This window comes from Adiantum capillus-veneris, chromosome 11 (genome assembly GCF_014529385.1).
Source record: "Adiantum capillus-veneris isolate H3 chromosome 11, ASM1452938v2, whole genome shotgun sequence".
Taxonomy (NCBI): domain Eukaryota; kingdom Viridiplantae; phylum Streptophyta; class Polypodiopsida; order Polypodiales; family Pteridaceae; genus Adiantum; species Adiantum capillus-veneris.
The window spans coordinates 114348253-114373477 of NC_140941.1; the positions used below are offsets into that span (position 1 = coordinate 114348253).

Sequence of the window (25225 nt, forward strand, 5' to 3'; positions counted from 1 at the left end):
TGTGTAGAGATATGGATAACTTGGAAAATGCAACATGGGATCATCGTCAAACAAGTTAGAAAACGATCGTGTTGGTTTCTCCTCGTTTGCATGTGTTCCCTTACAAGCACATACAAGAGTTGGAGAAACTCACCCGTCTGCGTGCCACCCCAAAGGCCTACCAATGGGTCACACAACCGGTTGTCTTCTCTCGCACGATGAATGCACGAGAGTGATGTCCTTCAATAAAAAAAAATTCAGCAATGGCTTCCTCATGCGTTCTGCTTCATGCGATCACTTCGGTAGCACCTCCTCCAATGTCTTCCTTCCTCACATAAGCTTGAATGGGAGAGAGAGAGAGAGAGAGATAGCAGGTAGAGCTTGAGGGAGAGAGAGGTAGCATGTAGAGGGCAATGGTGATGGTAGTGTAGAGGCTTCTTGGGCTGAGATTAGAGAGTATTTTCAGCAATGAGGTGATCTTCAAAACGAGGAAAAAGGGCTGCGTTTATAGATGAACTTGCCTCTTGAATAAGGAGGTTATGTGTTAGCATTAGCACAAGTGTCTTGCCACTTGTCTAAATAGATAAATTGTCTTTGACAAGTGTCCTTACATGTCTCAAGTGTCTTTCCTTTTGAAAAGAAAAGGTGTCTTTGACAAGTGTCCTTGCATGTCTCAAGTGTCTTTCCTTTTGAAAAAAAGAAAAAGTGAATTGTGTTTTGTCTTTGACAAGTGTCCTTACACATGTAACAAGTTTCTTGACACTTTCTCTTTTGGAATGCTTCTTTTAGATTCCTCTATCCCTTTACTAGAAGCTTCTAGAACATTCTAGAATCGGCGGAAAACTGACAGCAAAAACATCAATATGGGAATCAATCGAAAGCTCTTTTCGAGTAGAATACTTAATGCTCAAGCATTTTCAAAACATCACTCAATGCAGGTCATCATGCATGTTTTACTACGTGCATGCCTAATTTAGATTCCATCCATTCCATACACTTGTATGCATCTATATCACTCTTCCAATAAGGTAAGAGGATTTAGTCCTTCATGCTTTACAAGCATGTCAATGACCATTCATACTTCCCCACTTAGGGATAGAAGTATGTCTAATCAATCATGGTTTTGTAAGCGCAAGAACACTTGCTCAATTATGTAATCTTTCAATCAGAAAGACAACATATGTATGTAATCTTTCATAAATTTCTTTGATTCATGGGTTTCAAAGGCTGATGACAGAGAGAGAGAGAGAGAGAGAGAGAGAGAAATGAAATGAAATGAAATGACATATTAACGTCTTCAAAAGGCCAAAATGACCTATGAGACCATCAGATACAAAGTGGTGAATCTAATACAATGTCTGAAGTACAAGTACAAAAAGTACTGAAAGTAGAAATGAAAACTGAAATGAAGTGTGAAATGTGAGATGTGAAAATGTAGAATAGGCCCTCAATGACAATCTGGGTGTCGTGCTAGAATGCCTCTGATCCTCTGCTGGAGTCTCCGTCGATGTAGTGTGCTCCTGTGTCTCGGTCGTGGTCGTCTCGATCTCCCGAGCTCAATCGCCCTGTCAATGAGGGTGCCTCTGGTATGAATGCGGGTACAACCCTGTGCTGGTGGTTGGTCTCTTGGCTCCCTCGATCCAAAGAAATCTGTGATCTGTCTCTGCAACTGTCGTACTCCATGTCTCCCCAACAGACTGTCTCTATGTCAGTGTAGCTCAAGTAGATATAAGCCAAGGCATCTTTGGTCCTGATACCTCATGACTCTATCTAGGGGTCCAAAACCCTCCCTGAATAAGCAATGGAAGCACCCTCGTATCTCATAATACACAGTGCAGTGGCATATGGAGTGTAGCTCTGTCTCTGGCTCTCTACCGCATAGTTGACATATCCTAGCCTCTGGTGGTATCCCTCTGAATCTACCCGTCTCAATCTCCAGCTGGTGTGAGGATGTGCGAATCTGACCAATAGCACATCGCAGACCATGAGATAAATGAGTGTCCATGTAGTTCGGACGAGTCACAAACCCATCCCCTGAAAGTTGGAGAAGGTGCTCTTTGTAGAAAGCCATCTTCGTGCCCAACTCCTGTATCGGCTCTACCCATGTCCTCCTGGTGTCCAACTGTATAAGATCCTGACGAATGAGTCTAGTGATCTCCGTCCGTGTGACTGGCAGGGAGGGTGCATCCAGGGAATACTGAAAGGAAGGCAATCTATCCATGCTGAGACCATGCCTCTGGAACCATGAGGTCATCTGTGCATACCAACATGATGCATCTCCCTGCATTGCTAACTGTCTAGAGGACTCAAGAGCCAGTCTAGTATATCTGCCTCTATGTGTATCCCATAGACTCTGCATAAAGGACACTGATCTGGTAAGAGCCTCAATCTCTATAGGAGGGGCGGCTACCTCCGCTCGAATAATCGCATGTGGTACCAAGGCCTTGGCTCTAATCATCCTGGATATCAAAAATACCAAGGGTCTCTCCATGTTCCTCCAACTGTCATGATTCACAGATGGTCCCCAAACTTGGACCCCATAAAGCATATCTGAAGCAACCAAAGTATCAAAGAGCCATAGTTTTGTTCGTGGTTCTTGAAACTGAACCTGCGAACACATCCTCTCTAGCCCTCCTAATGCCGCATAGGCTCTGGATAGTCTAGTCTCTGCTGCTCTCCTCAGGGTAAACCTCGGTCCCGTGAAACCACCCCCAGATATGTATATTCATCTGTGTACTCCACAGTGTCCTGGCCATATACGAGTGTAGGTGCCGATCTCTTGACCCACTGTGGTGTGGTGTTAAACACCATAACCTTGGTTTTACCAAGGTTCACAAAGGTTCACAGACAGTCCACTATCCTCTGCAAAGTTGTGCAATGCATCCAAATGTCTTTGCATGCCCTCTGGCGACTCTGACATTAACACAATATCATCAGCATATAATAATAAAGGGATCCATGTCCCTGCCAGCTGAGCGCCTCTGTCACCCTCTCTGTCAATGTAGTCAGAGACCTCATCTACATACATACCAAAAAGTGTAGGGGACAAAGGACACCCCTGTTTCACTCCAATAGTGGAATGAACAATGTTAGAAATCCCCTCAGGAGTGCGTACCTGGCCAGTCACTGAGCCATATAAAGCCATGATCCCCCATATGATCTCTGTGGGTACTCCCAACTTCAGTAGCCTGTGCATCAATCTGGCCCTCGGCACTGTGTCAAATGCCTTGCGGAAGTCCACAAAGCAACAATACATCCGTCCCCCATGTGCCCGACCCTCCTCAATAATGGCTCTGAGTGTAAGAATATGGTCCAAAGTGGAGAAACCCCTCCTGAATCCAGCCTGTCCTGCTGCTCGTATGCCCTCATTTTCTGCCCATTTACTCAGTTGCTGTTCAAGAATGGATGCATACAACCGTGCCAATGTGTGCCCTATCATAATAGTACCGTATTCCCTGGTACCGTGGGGTCCCCTGCCTTGAAAAGAGGTACAATAGTAGATAATCTCCAGGACTCGGGTAGTCCCTCACACATGACATGGTTAAACAACCGCGCAAGAACCTCTGACAATAAATCTCTAGCGTGTATCAAGTGCTCTGCCACCAAACCATCATGATCATATGCTCTCCTAGTCCTCATCCTGTCAATGGCGTTCTTCACCATCTCAGTGGTAAAGAAGGTACTAGTGGCTGGACATGGCTCTAGAGGGTCTGGTAATGGTGGTTGCCCAGGTACTGTATATAATGATGCTGCATATTGACCCCAAATCTCGGGAGAGGTAATCACTGGAGGAGGTGAGTGCTCATGGAAGAGACGCCAGGCCTCACCTGAATCTCGGCTCAAAAAAGAGAGAGAGAGAGAGAGAGAGAGAGAGAGAGAGAGAGAGCTCTTTTTCATTGTTATTTTGCACCATAGTTCAGGCTCTCCACATTTGCAAATTGCCTATTGCATCGTCATACACTAGACCAATGCAGCGCACACGCGTCCCCAGCTTGACTACATTCTCCATAGCTTTTGCACCTCCCGCTTTCTTTATAGCACCAACATATTTTTAAAGCAACCACAATACAAATTATTAAGGGCTATGGTAGGGCTTATTCTTGCCAACTGCACTTATTAACTGTCAAAATAGAGCAGAGCTTCCCTCTCCCTTGCAGCCATGTCTTGAGTGCCCATAGACCTCAACGACACATGGAGAGACGATGTTGAGGAGGTGCCTTCCTCCATCCATCCTACCGATTTTCTCCTTGGAGAAGCGATGCCTACTATCGAGGAGTTTGCCACTGCGATCCGTTGTATGGTTGTGCAAGAGGCATTTGATGAAGGCCATGCACAAATTGATGCCATGGACTTGACGCAAGTAGCATTGAGAGTTAAATCAGCTGTGCCCATGCTAGGGTGGCTGCAACAATGCCTCCATGGGCAGCCACCACAAAGGTTCAAAGCATCCCGACTCCAAGCATCTTCATGCTGCGGGGTGAGGTCCGCTCTAATAAGGCACGTTTGCTCTCAGTTCCATGAGCACCAATACTGTTCTCACTCTCCTTACAACCAACTAGGCATCCCACATCAAAAACGCTTTGTCCGGAAGTAGAATGGATTTTATAGCTGCCTCTAATGACGGCATTCTTCTGTAGAGGGAGAACGGCCCCATCGCCCATCCCCTCTCAAACCGGCCAACAGGTTAACTGGTCCCTAAATGAGGTTTCCACACTAGCGTAGGCATGAAAGGTAATAGCAGTGTAACAGGGAACCGGCGGAATGCACCCTACATGTTTCGAAACGACGTTCCGGACAGGTCTGACTCCCGAAATGGAATCGGGAACGGAACACCGTTCCGGAATGGAGGGGGAACGGGGCGGAACGCGATCCGGAATGGCGAAACGGGCATCCGAAACGGTCAATAAAAAAGTCAAATGTTTTTTTAACTAGCCATTTGGGGGTGTATATAGGGGTATATATGGGACTATTTAGGGGGCAGATTTGGGGCCATATTGGGGACAGGTTTTGGGGCTATTTGGGGCTGATTTGGAGCTATTTGGGGGCTCGTCTCACCTCCTTCTCAAGCTCTCAATGTCTCTCTCTACTGAGCTAATCTCCTTGCTAAAGTTTTCAACTTGGACATGGAGCTCTAGCTTCTATCTCTTCTTTTTTTGCGGAAAGCACACTACCCTTAAGGAACAAATGTATAATATATATATTGTTTCTATAGTCTACCATTCCAGCCCCATTCCCATTCCGGCCCCTCTCCTCCCTCCCGTTCCCATCCCATTCCGCACCCTCTAGTTCCCGTTCCCACTTCCCGTTGCGGGTAACTTTGGGAAATAGATATATTGATAGAGTGAGGAGGAGGTTTATTTGATATGCATGCACTGACGACAATTCGCAATCGGTTAATACGATTTACCAAGCATGGGGAGTCCTTTGGAGTCCGCACCAAAGCCCAATGTGAGACGAAGTGAAAGAAGGTGAACTCCCTCATCAATAGAATTAATGACTATGAAAAAAAGATACCATTAGGTTGGTCTAGCTATAGCCAGACGGAGCAGGCGGGGCAACACACCAAGCGTTTACCCATTGGAGACTTCCTTTCGAGCTTTTAAACAAAATGCACATGTTCAATGGGGAACGCAAGTTTTGGTGGTCTCATTGGAGGACGACACCAAAACCTATAGGTATGCATACTCTCTACGCAATGGTCATTGCTCATTGCATGCCTTAATTGATTTGCTTCTCATTGCTTTCTTATAGCTATGTTGCCTTTGTCTATCATTTCTTTGGCTGTTTCACTGCAAGCGATGACAAGGACATCAACACCATGCCCGCTAACGTGGGCAATAATACTAGAGAGTAGAACACACCACCTCCACTAGCAAATAGTGGGGGTGGAACCACTGAGGCATCAATGGAAGGTTGCTCAGGAGGTATTAAACGTAAGTGGTGTTCTCAGGTCAACTCTAGCAACATGAAGGAGCTAGTGGAGTATACGATGCGGTTGGCCAAATTCTTTGCAGAATTCAAAGGATAGGAAGCATGTTCGTGAAGCAAGCAAGCGGTTCATGAAGATCGAGGTGGCCAAGAAGAACGTAACAACAGAGAGCCCCCAAGGGCTATAATTCTTTCACAACAATGCTGGGAATTCCATTACTTCATCGGCAATATGTTGAGAGGAGCACCCATAGATCGTAGCTTTTGAGCTTTTTCTTCATGCATCATTCAAAGTTTGGATGATTCAGTGGCAAACAAATTAAATTAGTATTTCAAACATGATTTTTAAGAGGGTGTTATGGTTCTTTCACTATTGTTGTTTTTTTTCCCCGAGAAAAAGACCCTTCTATTAGTTAATGAAACTACCCATAGGGCTACAACCACCTCTACTAGAGAGGGATACAACAAACATAAGGGGAGACTCTCCCAATGAAAAAACAGCATATGTACAATGAGGGCTAAATCAGGATATGGGAGGAGGGAAGAGCCACACAGGTGGACGGTAGTGCCATCTGAGCACACTCTGGACCATGGTGAAGAAAGGCCCAAGGCGCCATGGAACGCCTCTCTACGCTCCTGCATGCGGTCGGAGCTTCTTTGAAGTCTCTCGAACTGTCCCCTGAGAGTCAGCTCCAACCAAAAATCTCAAACAGTCTCTGTTGGTGGCATGAGGCGAGCCTCAAAGATACGGAAGCAGCTGGCCCGCCAAATGAACCAGAGTGTCAGGCCACAAACGAGCTCCCAACACACCTCTCTCTCACTGCACCACTCATGTGGAGTGAGCTCTGTAGCAGGCTGGAGTGTAGGCCGACCCCCTGTATCACCATCATCCTGTTGGTCGAGTGTCACCAGTGTGTGACTACTATCTATCCTTTTTGTTGATTTCTTTCTTATTATCTATTTACTTTCACTTTTTGGAAACACCCCTCGGGAAATCTAACTGCCCTGCATTGCATAGCTAGTGTGGAACTGTCCAGAGGGAGTCCACGCCTGAGGGCAAGAGAGCACTAAGGTTGGACAAAGACTATGGTTAGCCAAAGTGGCATTGACTAGCCAAAGTGGAATCCTTTGCTACAAAGGCTACATTTCAGTTCTGGATGTGGCCGCAGTGTACAAAGAGGGTCGGATGACCTAGAAAGATACAATGGCAGTGTCTCCTAAAATTTAGGGAACTGCTATTTTGGGACCTGAAAATGTGTTGGCGTCATTACCTCCGGAATGACAAAGGGAACATTTTCTTACTCTGCCGTGAAGTCAACTGGCCAACCGGTTGGGAGATTTTTAGGCGGCAACTCCGAAACGGGAAAATGCTTGTAAATGTGCCAAGTGGCACCTTCTAGTGCACTTTCCTCATGCAACAAGAAGTGGCGCTGAATTTGAAGGAGGGAGAGCCTCATTTTCAGAATTTGTCACAGGTTAAGAGCTATGGAGTGCTTCCTTTCCCTCCTATGTACAGTGCGGTGCCAGGAGTGATGCCGTGCACGCTACGCACTGCCCTCTCTCCCCCCTATGGCAGTATGTTATGCCCCACTAGTGGGCTCTTCATTTGACCAATGTACAGTTGTGTGGGTTCATGCGCGATTGCCGAGGCAACAGCCTCTTGCACAGGTACTGGATTAGATAGCGGCTAATCCCCTCGCAGGTACAGGTGAATTCGGAGAGGTTTCACGTCAGAAATCTCGTCCGATTCAAAGGGCAAGTAGCCCTACAGGTGCGGGAGCTCGAGGACTTGCTACGGATGCGACCGGCACGCGAAACGGAGCCCGAAACAGTGAATTACAGCCTGCTGTGTATTTTTGCAGGTTTAGGGTTTTGGCCCTAAATGGACCCTAATACCCTCAGGAGGTTCACGGACGCAAGGGGACCGCTATACAGCTGATCTGGCGCATTTTCAGGGCTGAAAACAGAGAATTCAGCGTGCTGCAGATTCTCGCCAGGTTTTGCAAAGTGCCCGTATGCGTCGGGAAAGTCATTTAATGCGTGGGAATACTGACCGTGAAGGGTTCTAGTACAGTTATGCTGCCGAAATCAGGCCGGAACAGTCAAAATTCAGCCAAGGTTGTGCGGGGCAGCTTGTAGGGATCCACAACGTTTATTCCCTCTTTTGAACAATAAAGAAATACCGAAAGGGGCGCCTAAGTTAGGGGCCAATCTGGTGTCGGTCTACTCATACAGGTGCAATCTAGCAGCCTGTATCCCTCTCCCCTTTGTTGTGTCTTGAAAGTACACGTAAAATAGATGACTAATAATGGGTGAAAGCTAAATCAAAGTTTGAAGTAAAGTCTACCGCCCTTTTTGGATTGAACAGGCCGGTTTCATCGAGGATAGCTCAAACTGTAGTGCAGGGCCCGTGAGAGTGGACCAAGTAGCTGCCCCCCAAGTGTACTGCCGTGTTGTGGAAAGAGCTGGCATCAGCCGAAGGACACGAAGCCAAACTTGCTGTGCCATAGGGCAGCCCCAAAGACAGAGACGCTGACTCTCCAAAGGATGGTCACAAGCTGCACATGCTGCAAGAGGCCACTATGTACAAGCAAGCTCCCCATTGTTGTAGCTCTATGTGCGACCAGCCATTGGAACAGCGTGACTCGCCGCAGTTGTCTGGCATCCCACAGCCTCTCCCAAAAAGCTGGCAAGAACTCAACTCTGAGACCCTCCTCCTGCCAATGAGGTGCTGCAGAGCAAGACGAGCCTCTCTCCGTGCTGCAAGTATGTGACATCCCAGTCGAACAGTGTAATGAAAGAAAGGGACACCTGGATGGTCGGCTGAGGAGAAAGGGTCCCTCCAAAACCACTCTCCAGGATCCCACTGCACTTGTGCCAGTGGACAGCACTCCCAAGCCCACAGTCTCCAGTGGCCTGTCCCAAGAGCAGTTGGGTCAGGATCTACGTCACACGTCCTCCCACAGATGCCCACAACTCGGATCCTCTCGAAACAACACTCTGCAACCTGTGGGGCCTCTACTGAGACTCTGTGTAATTGCCCCTCACCTTGTAGCTCGAAAAACATGGAGGGGACAGTCTCTGAGCGAGCCCGAACTGCGATGAGGACCTCCAGTCGTGTGAAGGCCCCCATCCATCTAGGCGCTGCTGACTCGAGAGGTGTAAGCCACTCAGCTGGTACTACCTCTATGATGTCCTGACACATACTCTGCACCCCTCTCATGCCCTGTAGCTGGATGCTCTGAAGCTCCTCTGACAAACCTGAGAACTGTAGCCAGTCACTTAAAGTGCGTGTTGGACCCTCTGCCATGGGATCCCAAGAAAAATAAGGCCTACTACCAACCAAGTGGAGTTCCAAACAAGGGGCTGTCTCAGGCGCTCCTCCGTGCAAGTGGGCTGGTGCTGCTCAAGGCCTCTCCGTAGCTGCTCCCAGGAGCGAAGTAGACTCACAGCAAAATGATTCTCCAGTCTCCTGCTCAAACCAACTCTGCGCATCTCTGTGAAAATCCATTTGATGGAAGGTCTCCAAGGGCCTCCTGCTAGAGGCACTCTAGCTCTAAGCCGCTGAAGCAAAAGATCCTTCCAGGGCTCCTCCCCTGGAAGCAATCCTCTGACGATAAACTTCCCAAGAAGGGTTCTGCTCTGCTATGCAGGGTCTATGATCCCCAACCCCCCCTGAGAACAAGGTAGAGTGATGACTTGCCATGCCACTTTGGCCCCAGCTATCTGAGTGTCGCGCCCTGACCAAAGGAAGTTCCTGATCAGCCTCTCAACCTGGCTGATGCAGGAGCTCGAAAAGATCCAACAAGATGTAATGTACCATATAGTAGCCAACGACACCTTGTTAGCCACTACAACTTTGTTTGCCAGAGAAAGTCGTGCCGAGCTCCAGTGTAACAGCTTCCTCCTGATGGGAGAAATCTGCTACTCAGGAGACAAGTCCAAGCCAACCTGACAGCCCAAATAGAAAACTGCAGTTCCTGGGAGGATCCATTTGAAACCCTCAGAGCCTTGTAGCCAATCAGGTGCAGGAGCGCTGCCAACTGAGAAAGCCACTGTCTTCCTCCAATTGATTAGTGCGCCTGATGCACAACAAAACGCCTCAAGAGCCTGCTCACACCTGCGTAAGTTGGCCTCCAGGCCCTCCAAGTACAAAGCTGAGTCGTTTGCAAACTCAGCGTCCAGTAGCTCATCGCCCCGAATAGGGAATGCTAAGCCACGTAAACCAACCTGCTGTGAGACCAAAAACCTGCTCATCGCCTCAGCATAGAACAGAAAGAGGAAGGGGGCAAGAGGGCAGCCCTGTCTGACCGAACGTGTGAGCATGAAACGGTCTCCTCTCCCTCCTACCAAAAGCAAATGACTGTGTGCACGTCTGTAGAGAGCTGACAGACCTCTAATCCCAAGTATCAGAGAAGCCCATCCTGTGTAGAGTGCCCTCCAAAAAGTCCCAGTCAACTCTGTCGTAAGCCTTCTCAAAATCGAGAAGCAAAATCACCAGATCCTCACCAGGAGGCGCGCGAGGGCTGAAGCCTCCCAAAAAGTAAAGATGTTGTCAAGGATACTGTGCTCCTTGACAAAACCTGTCTGGGTCCCATGTATAATGCACTCTAGAAGTGGCCGAATCCTCAAACACAGAGCCTTGGCCAGAATTTTGTAGGCTGAGTTGAGGATGATGATGGATCACCACTGCCGAATCTCATCCAAGGAGCCACCCTCCTTGGGAATGAGGTAGATCAAGCCCTCACTCATGTTGTCAGGCATCTCTCCTGTGTGTAAGATGTATTGAAAAGCGTTGCATAGGTCCGAGCCAAGCAAGTCCCAGTACTCTAAGAAAAAACTGCGAGTCAAACCATCCTCGCCGAGACAGCTACCACGAGGAAGTGCTCTAAGGGCCGTGTGGAACTCCTCTAGCCTCTGGCACATCTCCTCGGTCACAAGACAAGGAATCTGTGCCCAAACCTACTCTCTGCATGCATCCTGACGCTCTGACTGAGGCTGTGCTGACAACAGGTCACAGTAAAAGTCAGTAGCAACTGCACACATGTCCTCTGGCTCTGAGGCAACTGACCCGTTATGCCTCCTCAACTGGTTGACACTAGCTTGCGCATGTCGAGGTCCCACTGTCTCAAAGAACGCCCCCGTCACTCTGTCACCCACTTGGGTCCACTGAGATGCCTGGCGATGGAAAGCAAACTCATGACGCCTCTCCTCTGTGCTAGCAAGCTCCTAGCGAGCCTGCTGTAAACTGCTCTTCCAACCAGGGGCTGTTTGGGTGTTGCTCCTGCATCCTCTGCAAGGAAGCAACGCCCCGTCCTAGACGTTGCTCCTCCTCTCTCGCTGCAGCCAAGCGGGCCGTAGACTCTTGAAGAAAGAACTGACTAAGCTGAGCAAGTCCAGAGGCCACTCTGTCAGCAGGAGAGCCTTGCGTGTCCAGGCCCTCTGTCCAAAGAGCTACCACTCGCTTTCTGAGCTCAGAGTCCAGCAAGACCCTCTCTGGGATGCGTAGCATCGTGCTCCCCCTCCTCTGTCTATCTGCACTGTGAGGATCACTGGTGCATGCTCCGAAAAAGATGTCCAAACCAAAATGCAAACTGTCCCACCCAAGTCACCAAAGTGGTTACTAGTGTAGAAGCGATCTATCCGAGATAGATTCACCCCTCCCACTCTACGGTCCGAACGAGAGAAGGCCAAGCTGTCTGGGGGCCTCACAAAGCCTGAGTGCTGCCAAACATTTGAAACCCTCAAAGTCATACATAGCCTCTCCCAAGCTGCCAACTCGGCTCCATGCGCAGTAGCATGGCTACCTCCAATCCTGTCAAAGGGGTCCTCCAGCATTTTGAAGTCACCCCCAATGCACCATTGCTCTGCCTGCGGCAGAGACTCTACAATGTGAGACCAAAACTCTGCTCGTGCACTCGCCACATTGGGCACATAGATGTTCAGGAAGCCCAACAGGCAACCCTGAACCCGCATAGTAATCCATTGAGCCCGGCCAGGCACAATAATACCTTTGTCCACAATGGCCTGCTACCAAGAGTCCGCAATAGTCATACATACCCCTCCCTAGATACCACCAAGTCCAACTGCAGCTGACCAAAATGTCTTATATTGCCCACGCAAAAGTTGACCACATCGTCTAATGCGGCTCTCACACAAATGATGCTCCTGTAGCATAAGGAGATCTATCTCTCGTCCCACAAGGCATCGCTAAAGCTCCTGTTGTAATCAGTCCCTCTGGCGCTGAAACTGGGGCCCACCTAATCCCTCTACGTTCCATGAGACGATCCTCATGGAGAGCGAGAGAGAACTGAAGATGTAGACCATGCTATCTTCGAGGCAGGCTTGGATGGGGAATAGGAATAATCCACATCCGAGCGTCCCCGAGATAGGCATGCCTGCACAGAGTGTCTAGCCCAGGCCCAAGAAGAACGAGCCGTGCACAGGGCAACCTCCTCTGTCCAGGAGTCCTCATGTATGTGTACATAGCATGGCGGGCTCTGCGTGTCAGCAAAGAAGTGGACCACAATGTGTGTACATCTTGTCGAGTCTGGAGGTGTCACTGAGAACCTGGCCAATGGCCACAAAGTCTGTAACCCCTAGGTCTCTCCCATGTGGTGGGAGAACTCGAGGGCCTGTGCCTGCAGCCACTCGAACAGTGAGTCCAAGGTCCACTTAGGCTGGTCCCTGCTACATAGGGGAAAAGAGAAGCCAACCGCTGAGTCCAAGGCCTCTATCCCTCTAGCTGCAAGGAACAGAACATGGACTTTGAAGCAAGCTGCTTCAAAGTCTGGTGAAGGGTCGCCGAGAAAACGTGTGAAGTCGTAGGCAAAAAAGTCCCACCGACGACGAATGTCGAAGCTCGTCAGTCCACGAGGACCTTCTGCAAAGGGAGACGTCTGCACCAAAAGGGGGGGTCGCAAGAAAGGCTGTCCCTCTCTCGCCAAGCGACTCGTGGCAAAAGCGCTGTCAAGAATCTCCTAGCAGCCGAGGATGGTCCTGCCCCCTGGGTCGACTGTGGGGTAGGATCGGGAGAAGAAGAGGAAGCAGGGGGGCTAGAGGGAGAAGCAGGAGTGGGGAGGCGGGGAGCGGCAGAGGGAGAAGGAGAGGGGCGAGGTGGGGCAGAGGAGGAAGGAGGCGGGGGGGGGGGGGGGGGGAAGGGGCTATCGGAGTAGAGGCTGAGGTGGAAGGTGGAGCTGGAACCTCTTCCTGCTGAAGAGGGTCGAAACAGTTTCCTGTGGGAACCCACTGCTGCTGGCCTGAAGCCTGGGGACCACTCTGAGTGCCAGGTTGACAAGGTGACGCCGACCACGAACCTGCTGCTAGCCCTCCTCCGCCTGAGCCCCAGGCTTGAAGGGTGGCTCTGCCTGTGTACCCTGTGACTCTGTCTGCTGTTGTTGGCCAGCCCTAGGAGGCTGGGGCTGAGCCTATGGTGAAGGTCAGGGTCTCCTCCTTGGACAGACCTTCGCAAGATGGCCCATCTGACAACAAATAAAACATTGATTCGGGAGGCCCGAATACTCCACACTGCTCTGACGGAACCAACCGCCACTCACCCTAGATAGTAGGATAACCTTCGGAAGAGTGGGTGTCCCAAACCAGAACACGTACTGTAGGAATGCCGACCGCTTTGGCAGCTACAGAGGCTGCCGTGCGAGGAGTCTCCAGGACAATCCCAATCTCTAAGCCTATCCTAGAAAGGAGCGGAAGGTACTCCCTTCTCAGGCCGGAGAAGCAGACTGAGATGGACACGTCTGCCTCCTCGACAAGAACATTGGTAGCTGGGTCGAAACCATGGCGCCACTGTCGAAAGTGTGCTCGAACTGCTCGGATGGCCAGGGGGCTCATCGCAATGACCTTGGACGCCATCTCGGGAGTCTCAAACTCTATCTGGTAGTAGCCACGCCTGAGAAACTGAACATCAAGAATCTTGCCCACCTCTGCTAAAAGGCGGGCCTGGGGGAGATCACGCACCTCCCCTCTGCTAGGTCAAGTGTCGATGATCTTGCAGATGATGGTGGTCGCTTGGAGGTGCTCCACCTCTATGGCAAGGCTTGCTTGCTCTGTCGGCGAGAGAGTAAGTTGGATGGTGGGCTCTGCAAGGTCCGGGCGAGGGGGCTTCTGAAGAGTCCCTCTGGGGCGGAGCATGAGCCTCCATCTGTGTTTGCTACTGTGATGGAAAGGGGACATGTGAAGACAAATCCCTGCGAAACCCAACGAGTAGAGTCCCAGAGAGAACACCACTGCAGGGCTAAACAAAGCGAGGCCTTGGGGGGGGGGGGGGGGGGGGGGCGCAAAGGTGCACAAAGGGGGGATAGGCCGGCGAAGGAGGGCTGTGGAAGGCGGGCTGAGGGGGCTGCAGGCTGAGGCAGCACCATAGGGCACACGATGTAACTTGTAATGCCTTATCTCTATTGTTTCAAAGTCAGTGTGTGAATGGGGGCAGCAGCGGGAGGGGTGGAGGAGGGGGGCTGGAGCGTGTGGGCAGAGGGCGAGCGGGCTGCGCGCGAGGGCTGGCAGCACCAGCGCGCAATACAGGGCAGAGGCAGCACGAAACGATGCTGTTGGGGGGGGGGGGGGGGGGGGGGCGCGGCGTACAGCAGCAGCGAGCGTCTCCCTCCGAGGACCTTACACTCTATGGGTTCTCTTCTCCTCTTTCACTATTGTTGTTGAAACCGTTCAACTCTGGAATACTTAATTCCTTCTTTTTTTTTTTATGGATATTGCCTGGGTATTTTAATGATTGATTTACATGTACACTTCACTGTGTACCTCAAGGTGAGGGAAATTAGTGTTGGAAAATGAAGCCTTAACATGAATTTGGTTATTTTATTGAAGGTTCAATGATTGATGTAGCTTGCCATGACTCATGTTACAACATTTTGGGAGATTGTGGTTTCTCTCTTTTAGAGAGACGTTTAATTCAATTACTTTTTTTCAAGAATTGCATTGAGAGGGACATCAAACTGTCATATTGGCTCATGATTGTGGAAAAGAAGCACCGCTTTGTTCATGATGTGCTTAATGATTTTTATTAGCCTACTTACACAAGTACTTTAGGACTTAAGGACTTCAATCATCATCCAGTAGCTCTTTTTCGCAATCATAAACCAATATGACAATTTCATGTCCCTCTCAATGCAATGTTTGAAAAACAATAATCAAATTACACCATCTCTCTAAATGAGAGAAACCACAACCTTTCAAAATATTGCAACATGAGTCATGGCAGGCTATATCAATTATTGAACCTTCAATAAAAAGAGCCACTTAGTGAAGTGCACACATAAATCAACCATTAAAACACCCTGGGCAATATCCAGTATCTCCAAATAACAGGAATTAAGAATTTTAGAGTTGAACATTTCCAATTTAACCAATGAAATGAACATGAACCATGACAGCCCTTATAAAAATCATACCTGAAATACCAATTTATCATGTTGTCCCCTAGACATCATAATGCTCTTAAAAAAAGGCTGAAAGCTAGGATCTATGGGCGCTCCTCCTGAAAATATTGCCAATGAAGCAATGGAGTCCGTGACGCGGTTGAGAGAGTAGTATATCTTGTGATGCTCCCTCTTGTTACATTGTTCTCCTCAATCTCCATGAGCCACTTGCCTCGAGCTTCTTCACGCGCATCCTTCCTATCCTCTGAATTCTGCAGCAATTGCCTCATAGATTCCACTAGCTCCTTCATGTTGCTCAAATTGACCCAAACACGCTGCTTACTTTAATGTCGTGTGCTCCTTCAACAAGTCCACCAAAAGTCCTCCAATGTCAGTATTACGCTTCCCACCAAACAACATCTCCATTTTGTTGGAAAGCTTGAAAGGAAGGTCTTCAATGGGCAAACCCTTGGTACGCAGCTCTGCTTGCTTCATTACCAATAGCTATACTAACAATGGTATCATTTTCTCACAGTCATTATACTGAAGAGGGAATTCACCTTCTCCCACTTCGGTTCACATTGGGCTTTGGTGAGAAGGACTCTCCACGCCTGGCAAATCTCTACAATCAATTGCGAACGATCGCCAGTGCGGGCATAAATCTCCTCCTTACTTTGTCGTATTTCTACTTCCTTTCATACCTCTACTTGTATAGAACCTCGTGCAGGCACCCGTTAACCCATTGTCCGGCTTGGGCGATGGGGCCATGTCTCCCTTTGTTGAAGTATTGTTGTCACTAGGGACAGCTATAGGAGCCAGTCTACTTCCAGGTGAAGGGTTTTGTGGTGGGGGGTGCCTAGTTGATGGCATCAAGATTGGTGCATCTCATGCACAATTAGATAAAGTGAGAGAGGACAATAATGCTACTCGTGAAACTGAGAGCAAAGGTGGTCTTATCAAACACGGCATGAAGATGCTTAGAGTAGGGACGCTTCAAACATTGTGATGGCCACTCAAAGAGGCATTGTTGCAGCCACCATGGCATAGGCGGCGGGCACAAGCCAATTCAACTCTCTATGATGCTCTCCTTCATTGCTACAAGTCCATGGTGACAATGCATGCATGGCCTTCGTTGGATGACTCCTGTGCAGCCATACAATGATCGCAGCAGCAAGCTCCTCACTAGTAGGCATCGCTTCTTCAAGGAGAGAGTCGACAGGAGGTATGGAGGAAGGCACCTCCTCAACATCATTACTACAAGCGTTGTTGAGGTCCAAAGGGCACTCCTTAAGAAGGCATGGCTGCAAGGGAGAGGGAAGCTCCCCTCTGTTTTGACAATTAATAAGTGCAGCTGAAAAAGACGAGCTACCAAAATCCTTTATAATTTTGTAATGGGGATGCTTTAAATATATGCAGTTGCCATAATGACAGCACAAAGTATATGCTGCCACAACCAACACTGTAGCACCCATTGCAGCGGACAATAAAACGGGAGGTGCAGTAGCTATGGCGTATGTAGTCGAGAGCTATGAGGCACCTGCGTGCTGCGCATGTGCAGTGTGTGACAGTGTAGCATGCAATTTGCAAAGGTGAGGAGCCTCAATGACTGTGCAAAACGGCGGTGAAAGAGCTTTCTCTCTCTCCCCGACTAGCCAAGCCGAAGCAAAGAGGTGCATGCCACAGTTACTAGAAGTGAAGCCGGTGACAACCTCAAAACTAACGGCTACACGATGGTGTGGAGGGCCTCTCGAAGGTGTGAGCACTAGGTGAGGCACCCCCTGCAAAACTCAAGTCCGTCCCCGATTTCATTGGAGTTGGAGCACCAAAATTCATATGGGGCTCCCATGCCACATCTTGAGGCCCCACAAACGCCTCTAGCTGCCCAAGGAGCGAGCGCTCTTAGCGTCTTCATTGGATTTGAGTATGTTCTAGTCAATATGTTACCTTTCAGCATCCAACTGCTTGATCTTTACTACTTCAAACAAAGTCCCCTTCGATGTATGAACAACCTGTGGTCGTGGTACCAAATCCTCTATAGCCAATCCTCACCATGTCGATAGCTACCTTGAGAGTCCAGCGTTAATGACTCCTCAGTTCGTTTGTTGCAGCATAGTAGCCAGATTGGAGGCAAAACCGATCTGGTCTTCCACAATTTGACTTGTTTGAATTGACTTTCATGAACGAAGAGAAGGACATTCTATGTCCATCAGACCCTTTCATAATCAAATAGAAGGCAATGATAGCATCTGCTCCTGCACCAAACATTGGGGGTGGCATGCATATTTCTGTCCCTATCTACTGTGGAGTCCAGCCATAGGTTTGAGTGAAAGTTTTCCCATAATGAAATGTCAGGCATTTAAACAGTAGCTGCTTGTCCTGTCTCCACGCACCCTTATCCATCTTTACAGTACTTGCTCACTAACGTCCCTTGTCTTTTTCCCAGTTTCTGTACTTTCCACTTTAGTCAATATCAAACAATCTCCTTAATGTGCAAAGAGGTGACCTTCTGACCTTTGATACTTTCAGCTTCCTCCAAACCTTTGAAGCTTTCAAGTTCCAAACATCAAATTGTAAGTGATAAAAATAATTAAATTGTGCTCCTATGCTTTTTGAAGAAACATATGATCTGAATATTGTGAAGACTTCTTGGCAAAACAAGAGTTCTGACCATCATTCTATAGGCCAAAATTTCAACTTTCCTAAAAATCTAAACAGACCTAGAGTGACGAACTACTTTCCTATGATCCCCAAAAGACAATAAAAAATTCATTTCAGCCCAAATTACAGGTTCACCTGCTCTACCTAGTCTAAGCAACATTTGCTGAGTCCAAAACAGAAAGATGCCGCCATGTTCAACATACCAATTTGATTCTCTTATATTCAAAGAAGGGCTTGTGATTGAGACACATTAGCAGCTTATACTTGCAAAGACCACAGCATAGTTGGTGTGCGGCAAATTTTGAATACTCACCTGATTGGAAACAATGGGGCATCCTGAGCTCAAAATCTTATTCATATGATAAGTGTCAAAATTCGTCAATGCAACTTCTACAATCTTTCCCTCTTCTTTAAGCTCTGCCAAAGCTTTCACTGCATCAAGATATCTTTCATCTTCATAATCCCACCTATCAAGAATCACCAAGTCATGCTTTCAGAAATCTCGCCAATCTGTTTGTAAGCACAAGGTTACTAAAGCTAGAGGCACTGGATAAAACAATCTGTGGCGGCCAGTCATTAACTTTGCTTCTTTCTCTTAAAAATGATATCAGCTTTAAGATTGATAGGACAAATACCAACATTAGAAAAGATATCGTACACAGATAATTAAGTCACTCTTAGTTGCGCAGATACTTTATCATATTTCTATATCATATTTCTACTTCACTTACAAAGTATCAAATGTGTGTAGTTCAGTGGTTTGTCCATGATATAGAAGAGCAGAAATTGTCAGGCTGTGTGTTGAGCGTCCGTACAGACGTCCATGCCTGCGGATACCTTCCGCTTTGCCTTTGTCGCTAGGAATAGACCATGCCATCCAAATGGCAGCAAACAGCCAGCCATTCTCTAAACAAACTAATTGGTTCAGTAAACCCAGAGAAGATAGGATTCCAAGACAATTGAAGGATGACCTTGATTGGAAGTTTGTCCAATCTCCACGAGGGGCACCTTTGTTCCTCCCAAAATAAAAGCAACACCACATTTTTGCATCAAATACAAGGTCTCAAGCAAATTCACAGTTAAGAGCAACTAGTTGCTTGCTTGCATGGGTGATCTACAGGATTGACTCCATGGAGCATTCTAATTTTCAAAGATGTACATATCCAACTCAAAGATTTTCCTAAAAATGGATATCAAGTTTATTATGGTTACTATTAGCTTTTGGTGTTGCCTTTTGGTTTGGTTAGTGCACGGCTACGTTTCAGCAAATGATAATGAAATACTGCCATCCTTTTAGGGTAACTTCGTCATTGTGCTTTTCAATTACATCTTGATTTACAGCTGACGTTAGTATAACCATGTTTTCTGTATATGCGTTGTTCTCAAATACTAAGAATCGAGAGGCTTATGCTAAGGCTATGCAACGCAAGTCCTTCCAGCAAGAGCTCTTGCATCTAGGTCATAATAGCATTCGAATTGAGCCATACAAAACTCAAGAAGGTGAGAAATTGGCTCATTTCAGGTGGATGCGTTAGACAATTGGTTTCACTTGATTCTTCCGTAAGTTTATTAAAAACTACTCAAAGGCTGTTTCTGCTTGTACGCATCTTAGGAACCAAAACGTTCAAGCCCTCATCAAAATCCAAAGCATCAATGTAGCAGGCTACAATGCCACTTTCACAGGACACACAGTTAGTACAGTTGGTCTGGTCTGGTTCACACTAGACGGACTCTCTGGGCTGGGCAGTGACACGTGGCAGGATACAGACGGTGGTCCACTCAGTTTGGGGATAGACTTAGATGGCTGACATTTATGAGCCGTTGGGGGCTCTTTATGGTTGTACGTATGAGTAGTAGTTGTTGGGTCATCGGATCATCTTCTAGATATATGGTCCAGCGTCCCGTGATTTAGGCACTGTTGATTGCAAAAACTAGTGGAGAGGTCTAACATTGCTCGGTTGATTATGGTTCCTGTTGAGCTTGCTCGTAGATCAATAATGGTTAAGCCAAAGGCAAGCCCCAAGAGACTCCATTATTAAGACTATAGTTCCCAACGGTATACCTTGAACTAAGTCCTTCTCATCTCTGTCCCACTTACCCTATTGCAATGAACAGGTCCAACCTTTCATGGACAACTCAAGGACCTCTCTTCTTAAGTAAGAAAAGAGAAACCAATAGCTCTGATACCAATGTAATGGAAATGGCCTATGAACTTTGAGGATAGCGGAATTAAGAGAATTAGAGTGAGCATTTTCATGAGACTACTTTGAGAACATAGAGGGTGAACTTAATTAACGGTAGCAACATAACCATAATACTTAATTAACTTGGCATGAACAATACTTTTGCAAGACAGAGAGTTAGAGAACTTGACAACAGTTGAGGACCAGATTTATGTGGAGCCGGTCCCCCCTCCAATAGGCTTTTGTATTATAGATTCTCCCATCAAGAGAGACTTGGTACAATACAATCTTTGTGTTCCTTGTGACCTAGGTGATGCAATGAAGATGGAAAGCTTCATGCATTACAAGCATAAGTTAAACTTTGTAAAAAGCATTAACCATCCCCGGCTTCAGTCACAAGGCCTCAAACACCTTCAAAGGTGGAGAGAGCTAGTAGGGAATGAGGGTAGGGAAGAGGAAGAAGAAGTAACATACGAGAGAGAGAGAGTTCCTCACTTATCATCACTCTTCTTGCATAGCATAATGATGATAAAGAAGATGGCAAGCTTAAGCATTGAAGCATGGCTCTTGGTTGGATTTGCTTTCCATAGCCAAGAGTATTGTTGTAGACTCTCAACTTCTCAACAAGCTTGGAGAAGGAGATGAAGCTCTTGCACTTTGCACTTCACACAATGAGTGTGCGTGTGTGTGGGAGAGTATATCTTGCAAGCAAGCCCCCTAGTTGCACTTCACACAATGAGAGTGTGTGTGTGTGGGAGAGTATATCTTGCAAGCAAGCCCCCTAGTTGCTTGGGTCGACCCCTCTTTCTAGCTCATGCTTTTTGCTCATTGGCTCTCTCAAGCCTAGCCAATCACAAGCCTGGGTCAAGTCGAGTAGTAGAGGTAGTCTTTGGACAAGTGTCCTCCTTTCCTCTTTGAGAGAGAGGGCTTGATAAATGCCTAAACAATTAATTTAATTAGCTAAATCCTCATCGGACCTCTCTAAGGATCAACCAATAGGCTTTGGACACTCCTTGAGGGCTTGACATGTGTCCTTTTTGCCTCTTGAGCAAGGGGTTCCCTTTGGGAGAGAGAGAAGTCATCCAACCACCCCCCACCCCCCCTACTTGCATGGCTCGCCTCCTCCTTTGTAGGCTTGCATGTTGACTTTCAAGCCCAAGCAACTTGGCCCCCTACTTGCTTAAGCACCTAGTCATCAAGCATAGGGTGCACATGCCTAGCTTAAGTTGCACCTTAGCTATCAAGCATCTCATCCACTTTCAATTATCAAGCACCTCAAGCATAGGCCTAGCTTAAACTAAGGTCTAAGGACTTTTACATTAATCTTTGGAGGTCTTTAATGAAGCTAACCCTAAGGTCTTTAAGCTCCATTCTAGCATTGCTCTTTGACATACCATCTCTGATTTGGGCCCATTAACTTTGGCCCCGTGTTGAGATAGATCCACAAGCACATGTCTATATTCTAACCCTTGTTCCCTTTTATTCTCCCACATTAAATGATCAATTTAATATGAGAAAATCATTTGGGTTGGTTAGATATTAGATTTTATGACAGAAGGTGAAGGCCATTGCCAACACTAGGTAAGTGCATTAAGGTCACCTTGAGGTTGCAAGTGGCCAAGTGGGGAGTGCAACTTGCATGGGGCGAGCCCTAATCCTAGGGAGAAGAGAGAGAACACTCACACACACTAGAAACTCATTTCTTTCACTTAAGGCATAAAGGACACATGTCAAGTAAATAGCCATGTTACCCACAAGCAAGCTTGAATCTCATTAGAACAACCTTTGATCTCATTGGATAGCCCACAAAGAGAACCAATAAAAATAAAGTATCCCATGAGTAAGCTTTGATCCTATTGGGTAGCCTACTAGGGGGACCAATGAGAGTAGAGCATCCCATGAGCAAGCCTGAATCTCATTGAATAGCCTACCTTGAGAGCCATTAAGAATTTAGTGTTATTTAATTAAAGAATTAAGCTCTCTTCTCAAAGAGGGAATGAAGGACACTTGTCACAGATGTAAGCAACCGAACCAGCATGGGCGTGCCAATTTGAGACTTTTGTGAGTCGTAGCTGCAGATCGGAGGTTGCAGGTCAATTGGCGAGCGTCGTTGAAGCAGCATGATGGGGTGTAGCCCGTGCGCGTGTGTGTGTGGGGGGAAGCAGCATGATGGGGTCTGCAATGATGTATCAAACACTATGCCTAGATGTATCAGTAGTCGTTAGAATTAATTTGTGCGCCAAGTTTGGCTGAAGGGGGCGATTGTTGGGGTCAACCCAACTTGGGGCACTCTTAAGTGTGAACATTGTATAGGCCTATATAAGGTTTCTAAGTACCTAGTGATAAAATCCTCTCTTTCATTTTGCTTATCCGCTCGTGTTCTCATCTACCTTATTTTCTCTCTTATTTGCTCCTCACTTTGCACGCCATGTCCATTCGCAAGGCCATTGGCTTCTATTGCGCACCCAATAAGCCCCTCTAATCACCTTGGATGGATGAAATGATTAGTTGGACCAATACGAAAGTGGTGCAATGCTTCTAGCCAATGGATGTTAACCTCAAAGCCTTGATATGAGGCTCACATGTATGGAAATTGTAAGTGATTGTGAATGGAGTTCATTTTAGTATTTGCATATTTCCACTCACTTCCTAAAATTCCTACAGAAGGACCAATCACCTTCAAGCATGCTCAAAAAGGAGGGGTCGATGGGTTTCTCTCTCTCTTGCACCTCGAGAAAGTTCACACACAAGGTGAAGACTCCTTCTCAAGACTAAGAGAAGTGGAGAAGCCTACACCAACAACACTTGAACATGGAATGCAAATCCAAGCAAGTGTCAAGCTTACGAGCATGCTCATCTTCTTCTCCATCTCCATTACTATGCTATGCTATGCTTTATGAGTGAATTGCAGTGTGAAGAATACTTCTTCCTTGTAAGAATACTTCTTCTTCTTCTCCTCTTTCCTCACTCCCCGCTAGCTCTCTCCACCTTTGAAGGTGTTTGAGGTCTTGGGATTGAGGCCCTACCAAGTGTAATTTTGGTGCTTGAAGCTTTTCATCTTCATGGCATTAATTGGGTTTTGAAGAGCACAAAGATTGTATTGTAAACAAGTCTCCCTCAATGGGAGAAGTTATAATACAAAGTTCCTTTGGAGGGGGGACTGGCTCCAAGTAAATCCGCCGGTCCTCGATTGTTCTCTCTCTCTCTCTCTCTCTCTAACTAGTTGTCACGTGCGCACGTCACCTGTGCTATGTGGACATGTTCTACCAGAGTCTATCTTGATCCAGTAGCTTAGAACTGAGCCTAGCACCTTTGTGAGCCTCTAGGAGGACGTGCATGTCCAGGACAATCATAGTTGCATACCCTCTCTTGCATAGGACAACATTTCATCAAATAGGCATTTTACCGCATGAACCACCTCTTACAGGTTATTTATTAAAATGTCAGACCTGTGCAGCAGAAGTGTTTATGGATTTAGCTTGGATCTAGTACTCCGCACAAACACAAGGAACACTTTACTTCACTTGCAAGAACTGAGTTGAAGTGAAAGAAAGAGAGAGACACAAGAGAGAGAGAAAAGAGACAACACACGGATGTCGGGTCCCAACCCTCAAGAGCCCCCTAGCTCTGTTGCCAGAGCAAGTACTTTCTTTATTCTTGCACAAATGCTCATACAATGACCGGATGCTAATGCTAATGGGTAGTGATGCTGTGGTAATTGATGTCGTCGACGATGACGACGATGTCGATGACGAGGACGACGACGATGATGTCAAGGTTGGAAACTGAAAACGCTAGGTACTCCTGCTAGAGATCTGCAACTGCGGCGGGGATCTCCAATCGCCAATGCATGCAAAGCTGAAATGCAAAAACACTAGTTGATCTGGGCTGAATCTACAAAGCGTTGGTTGCTTTGGGCTGAAACCAAAAACGCTAGGTTGGATCCAACGTAACTACGAAACGCATTTCAGCAGGCCTGAAACGCGAAACGGGTGAAACAGCCAAAACGTTTCACCTTGCAAGTGAAACGCCTGAAAAAAGAATTCTTCTTAGAGAATTTGGCCATTAAAAAGTTATTTATTTATTCTGTATATGCTATTTCAAGGTTAACATAGCATGTGTCTCTACTTAGCTACTATTCTTGGTCCTTTTCTTCCTATGTTGTCTAGATATAACTCTATACATACACAAAAATTGGTGTTTTGGTAAGACGGTTTAGTGAGGCCTTAGCCTAGGGTGAAACGTTTTGTGGTCAGGTTGAGGCTGATCTGGGTGCTAATGGTCGATGCGTAGAGGTTTTGCAACCGGGAAGGGTGCGGTACGGCGAGGTTCAGGGCTGATCTGAAAACGCTAGGCTGATCCTGGAGAAAACGGTAGAGCTCCTAAGGTGTTGCCGATCGGGTGCATGCCTCCTTGTATCTTTGCATTCATCTTCTCTCTATTGGCACTCCCTGCTTCCTTTTATAGTTCCTTCAGCCATTTGCCCTACCTACATGCCCCATCCTACCCTCGTGTCACAAATTGATGACGTGGCATGACCCTGCAAGCTGATGACGTGGCACACTGTACGGACACCTGGTAGTAGATGGAACCCCGCAAAATACGCTGACAATGCTGACGTGGTTGCTGTACGGACGCCTGCAAATTGCGGCGCACTTTCCGCTGACGTGGCACTGTACGGATCTCTGCAGAACGCGTTGACTGCTTTTGGCAACGCTAGCTTTTGGGGATGAAAGCTTTTGAGTTTAATGCTTTTGGGGATCTACTTTTAGTAACCCTTTAATCTTTATAAGTGACCCAAGGGGCCTCACTTCTTAGAGCATTAGTACGCAGAGTCTGAGAGCGAGCACCCTCGGGAAGTGTACTTTGCTCAAATATTAATATAAAAGAAATACCGAAAGGGGCGCGAGTCTTTGGGGCCAATATCTCTTGGCATGGAACTACGCCGGGCCGTGTCGTCTCTCTCTTAAATTGTTGATTGTTGTAAGTGAATCTTTGCTATGTAAAACGACAGAATCTTGACTTGGGGTGTCCAAGTTTGTTACACTGGTATCAGAGCACGGCCGATTTCTCTTCTATTGGAAAATC

At 47.3% G+C, this 25225-nt stretch overlaps 1 protein-coding gene across 4 annotated transcripts in view; it reads right to left on the reverse strand.

Annotated features, from left to right (window-relative positions):
- The window catches only part of LOC147447864 (flagellar radial spoke protein 5-like), a 91045-nt gene that overhangs the window by 33704 nt on the left and 32116 nt on the right, over positions 1 to 25225 (reverse strand). For all 4 annotated transcript variants that reach the window (XM_086523732.1, XM_086523730.1, XM_086523734.1 and 1 more), the window contains one exon: positions 18268 to 18421. In XM_086523732.1, the coding sequence (XP_086379858.1) occupies positions 18268 to 18421 (154 nt within the window). The remainder of the gene's footprint in view (positions 1 to 18267; positions 18422 to 25225) is intronic.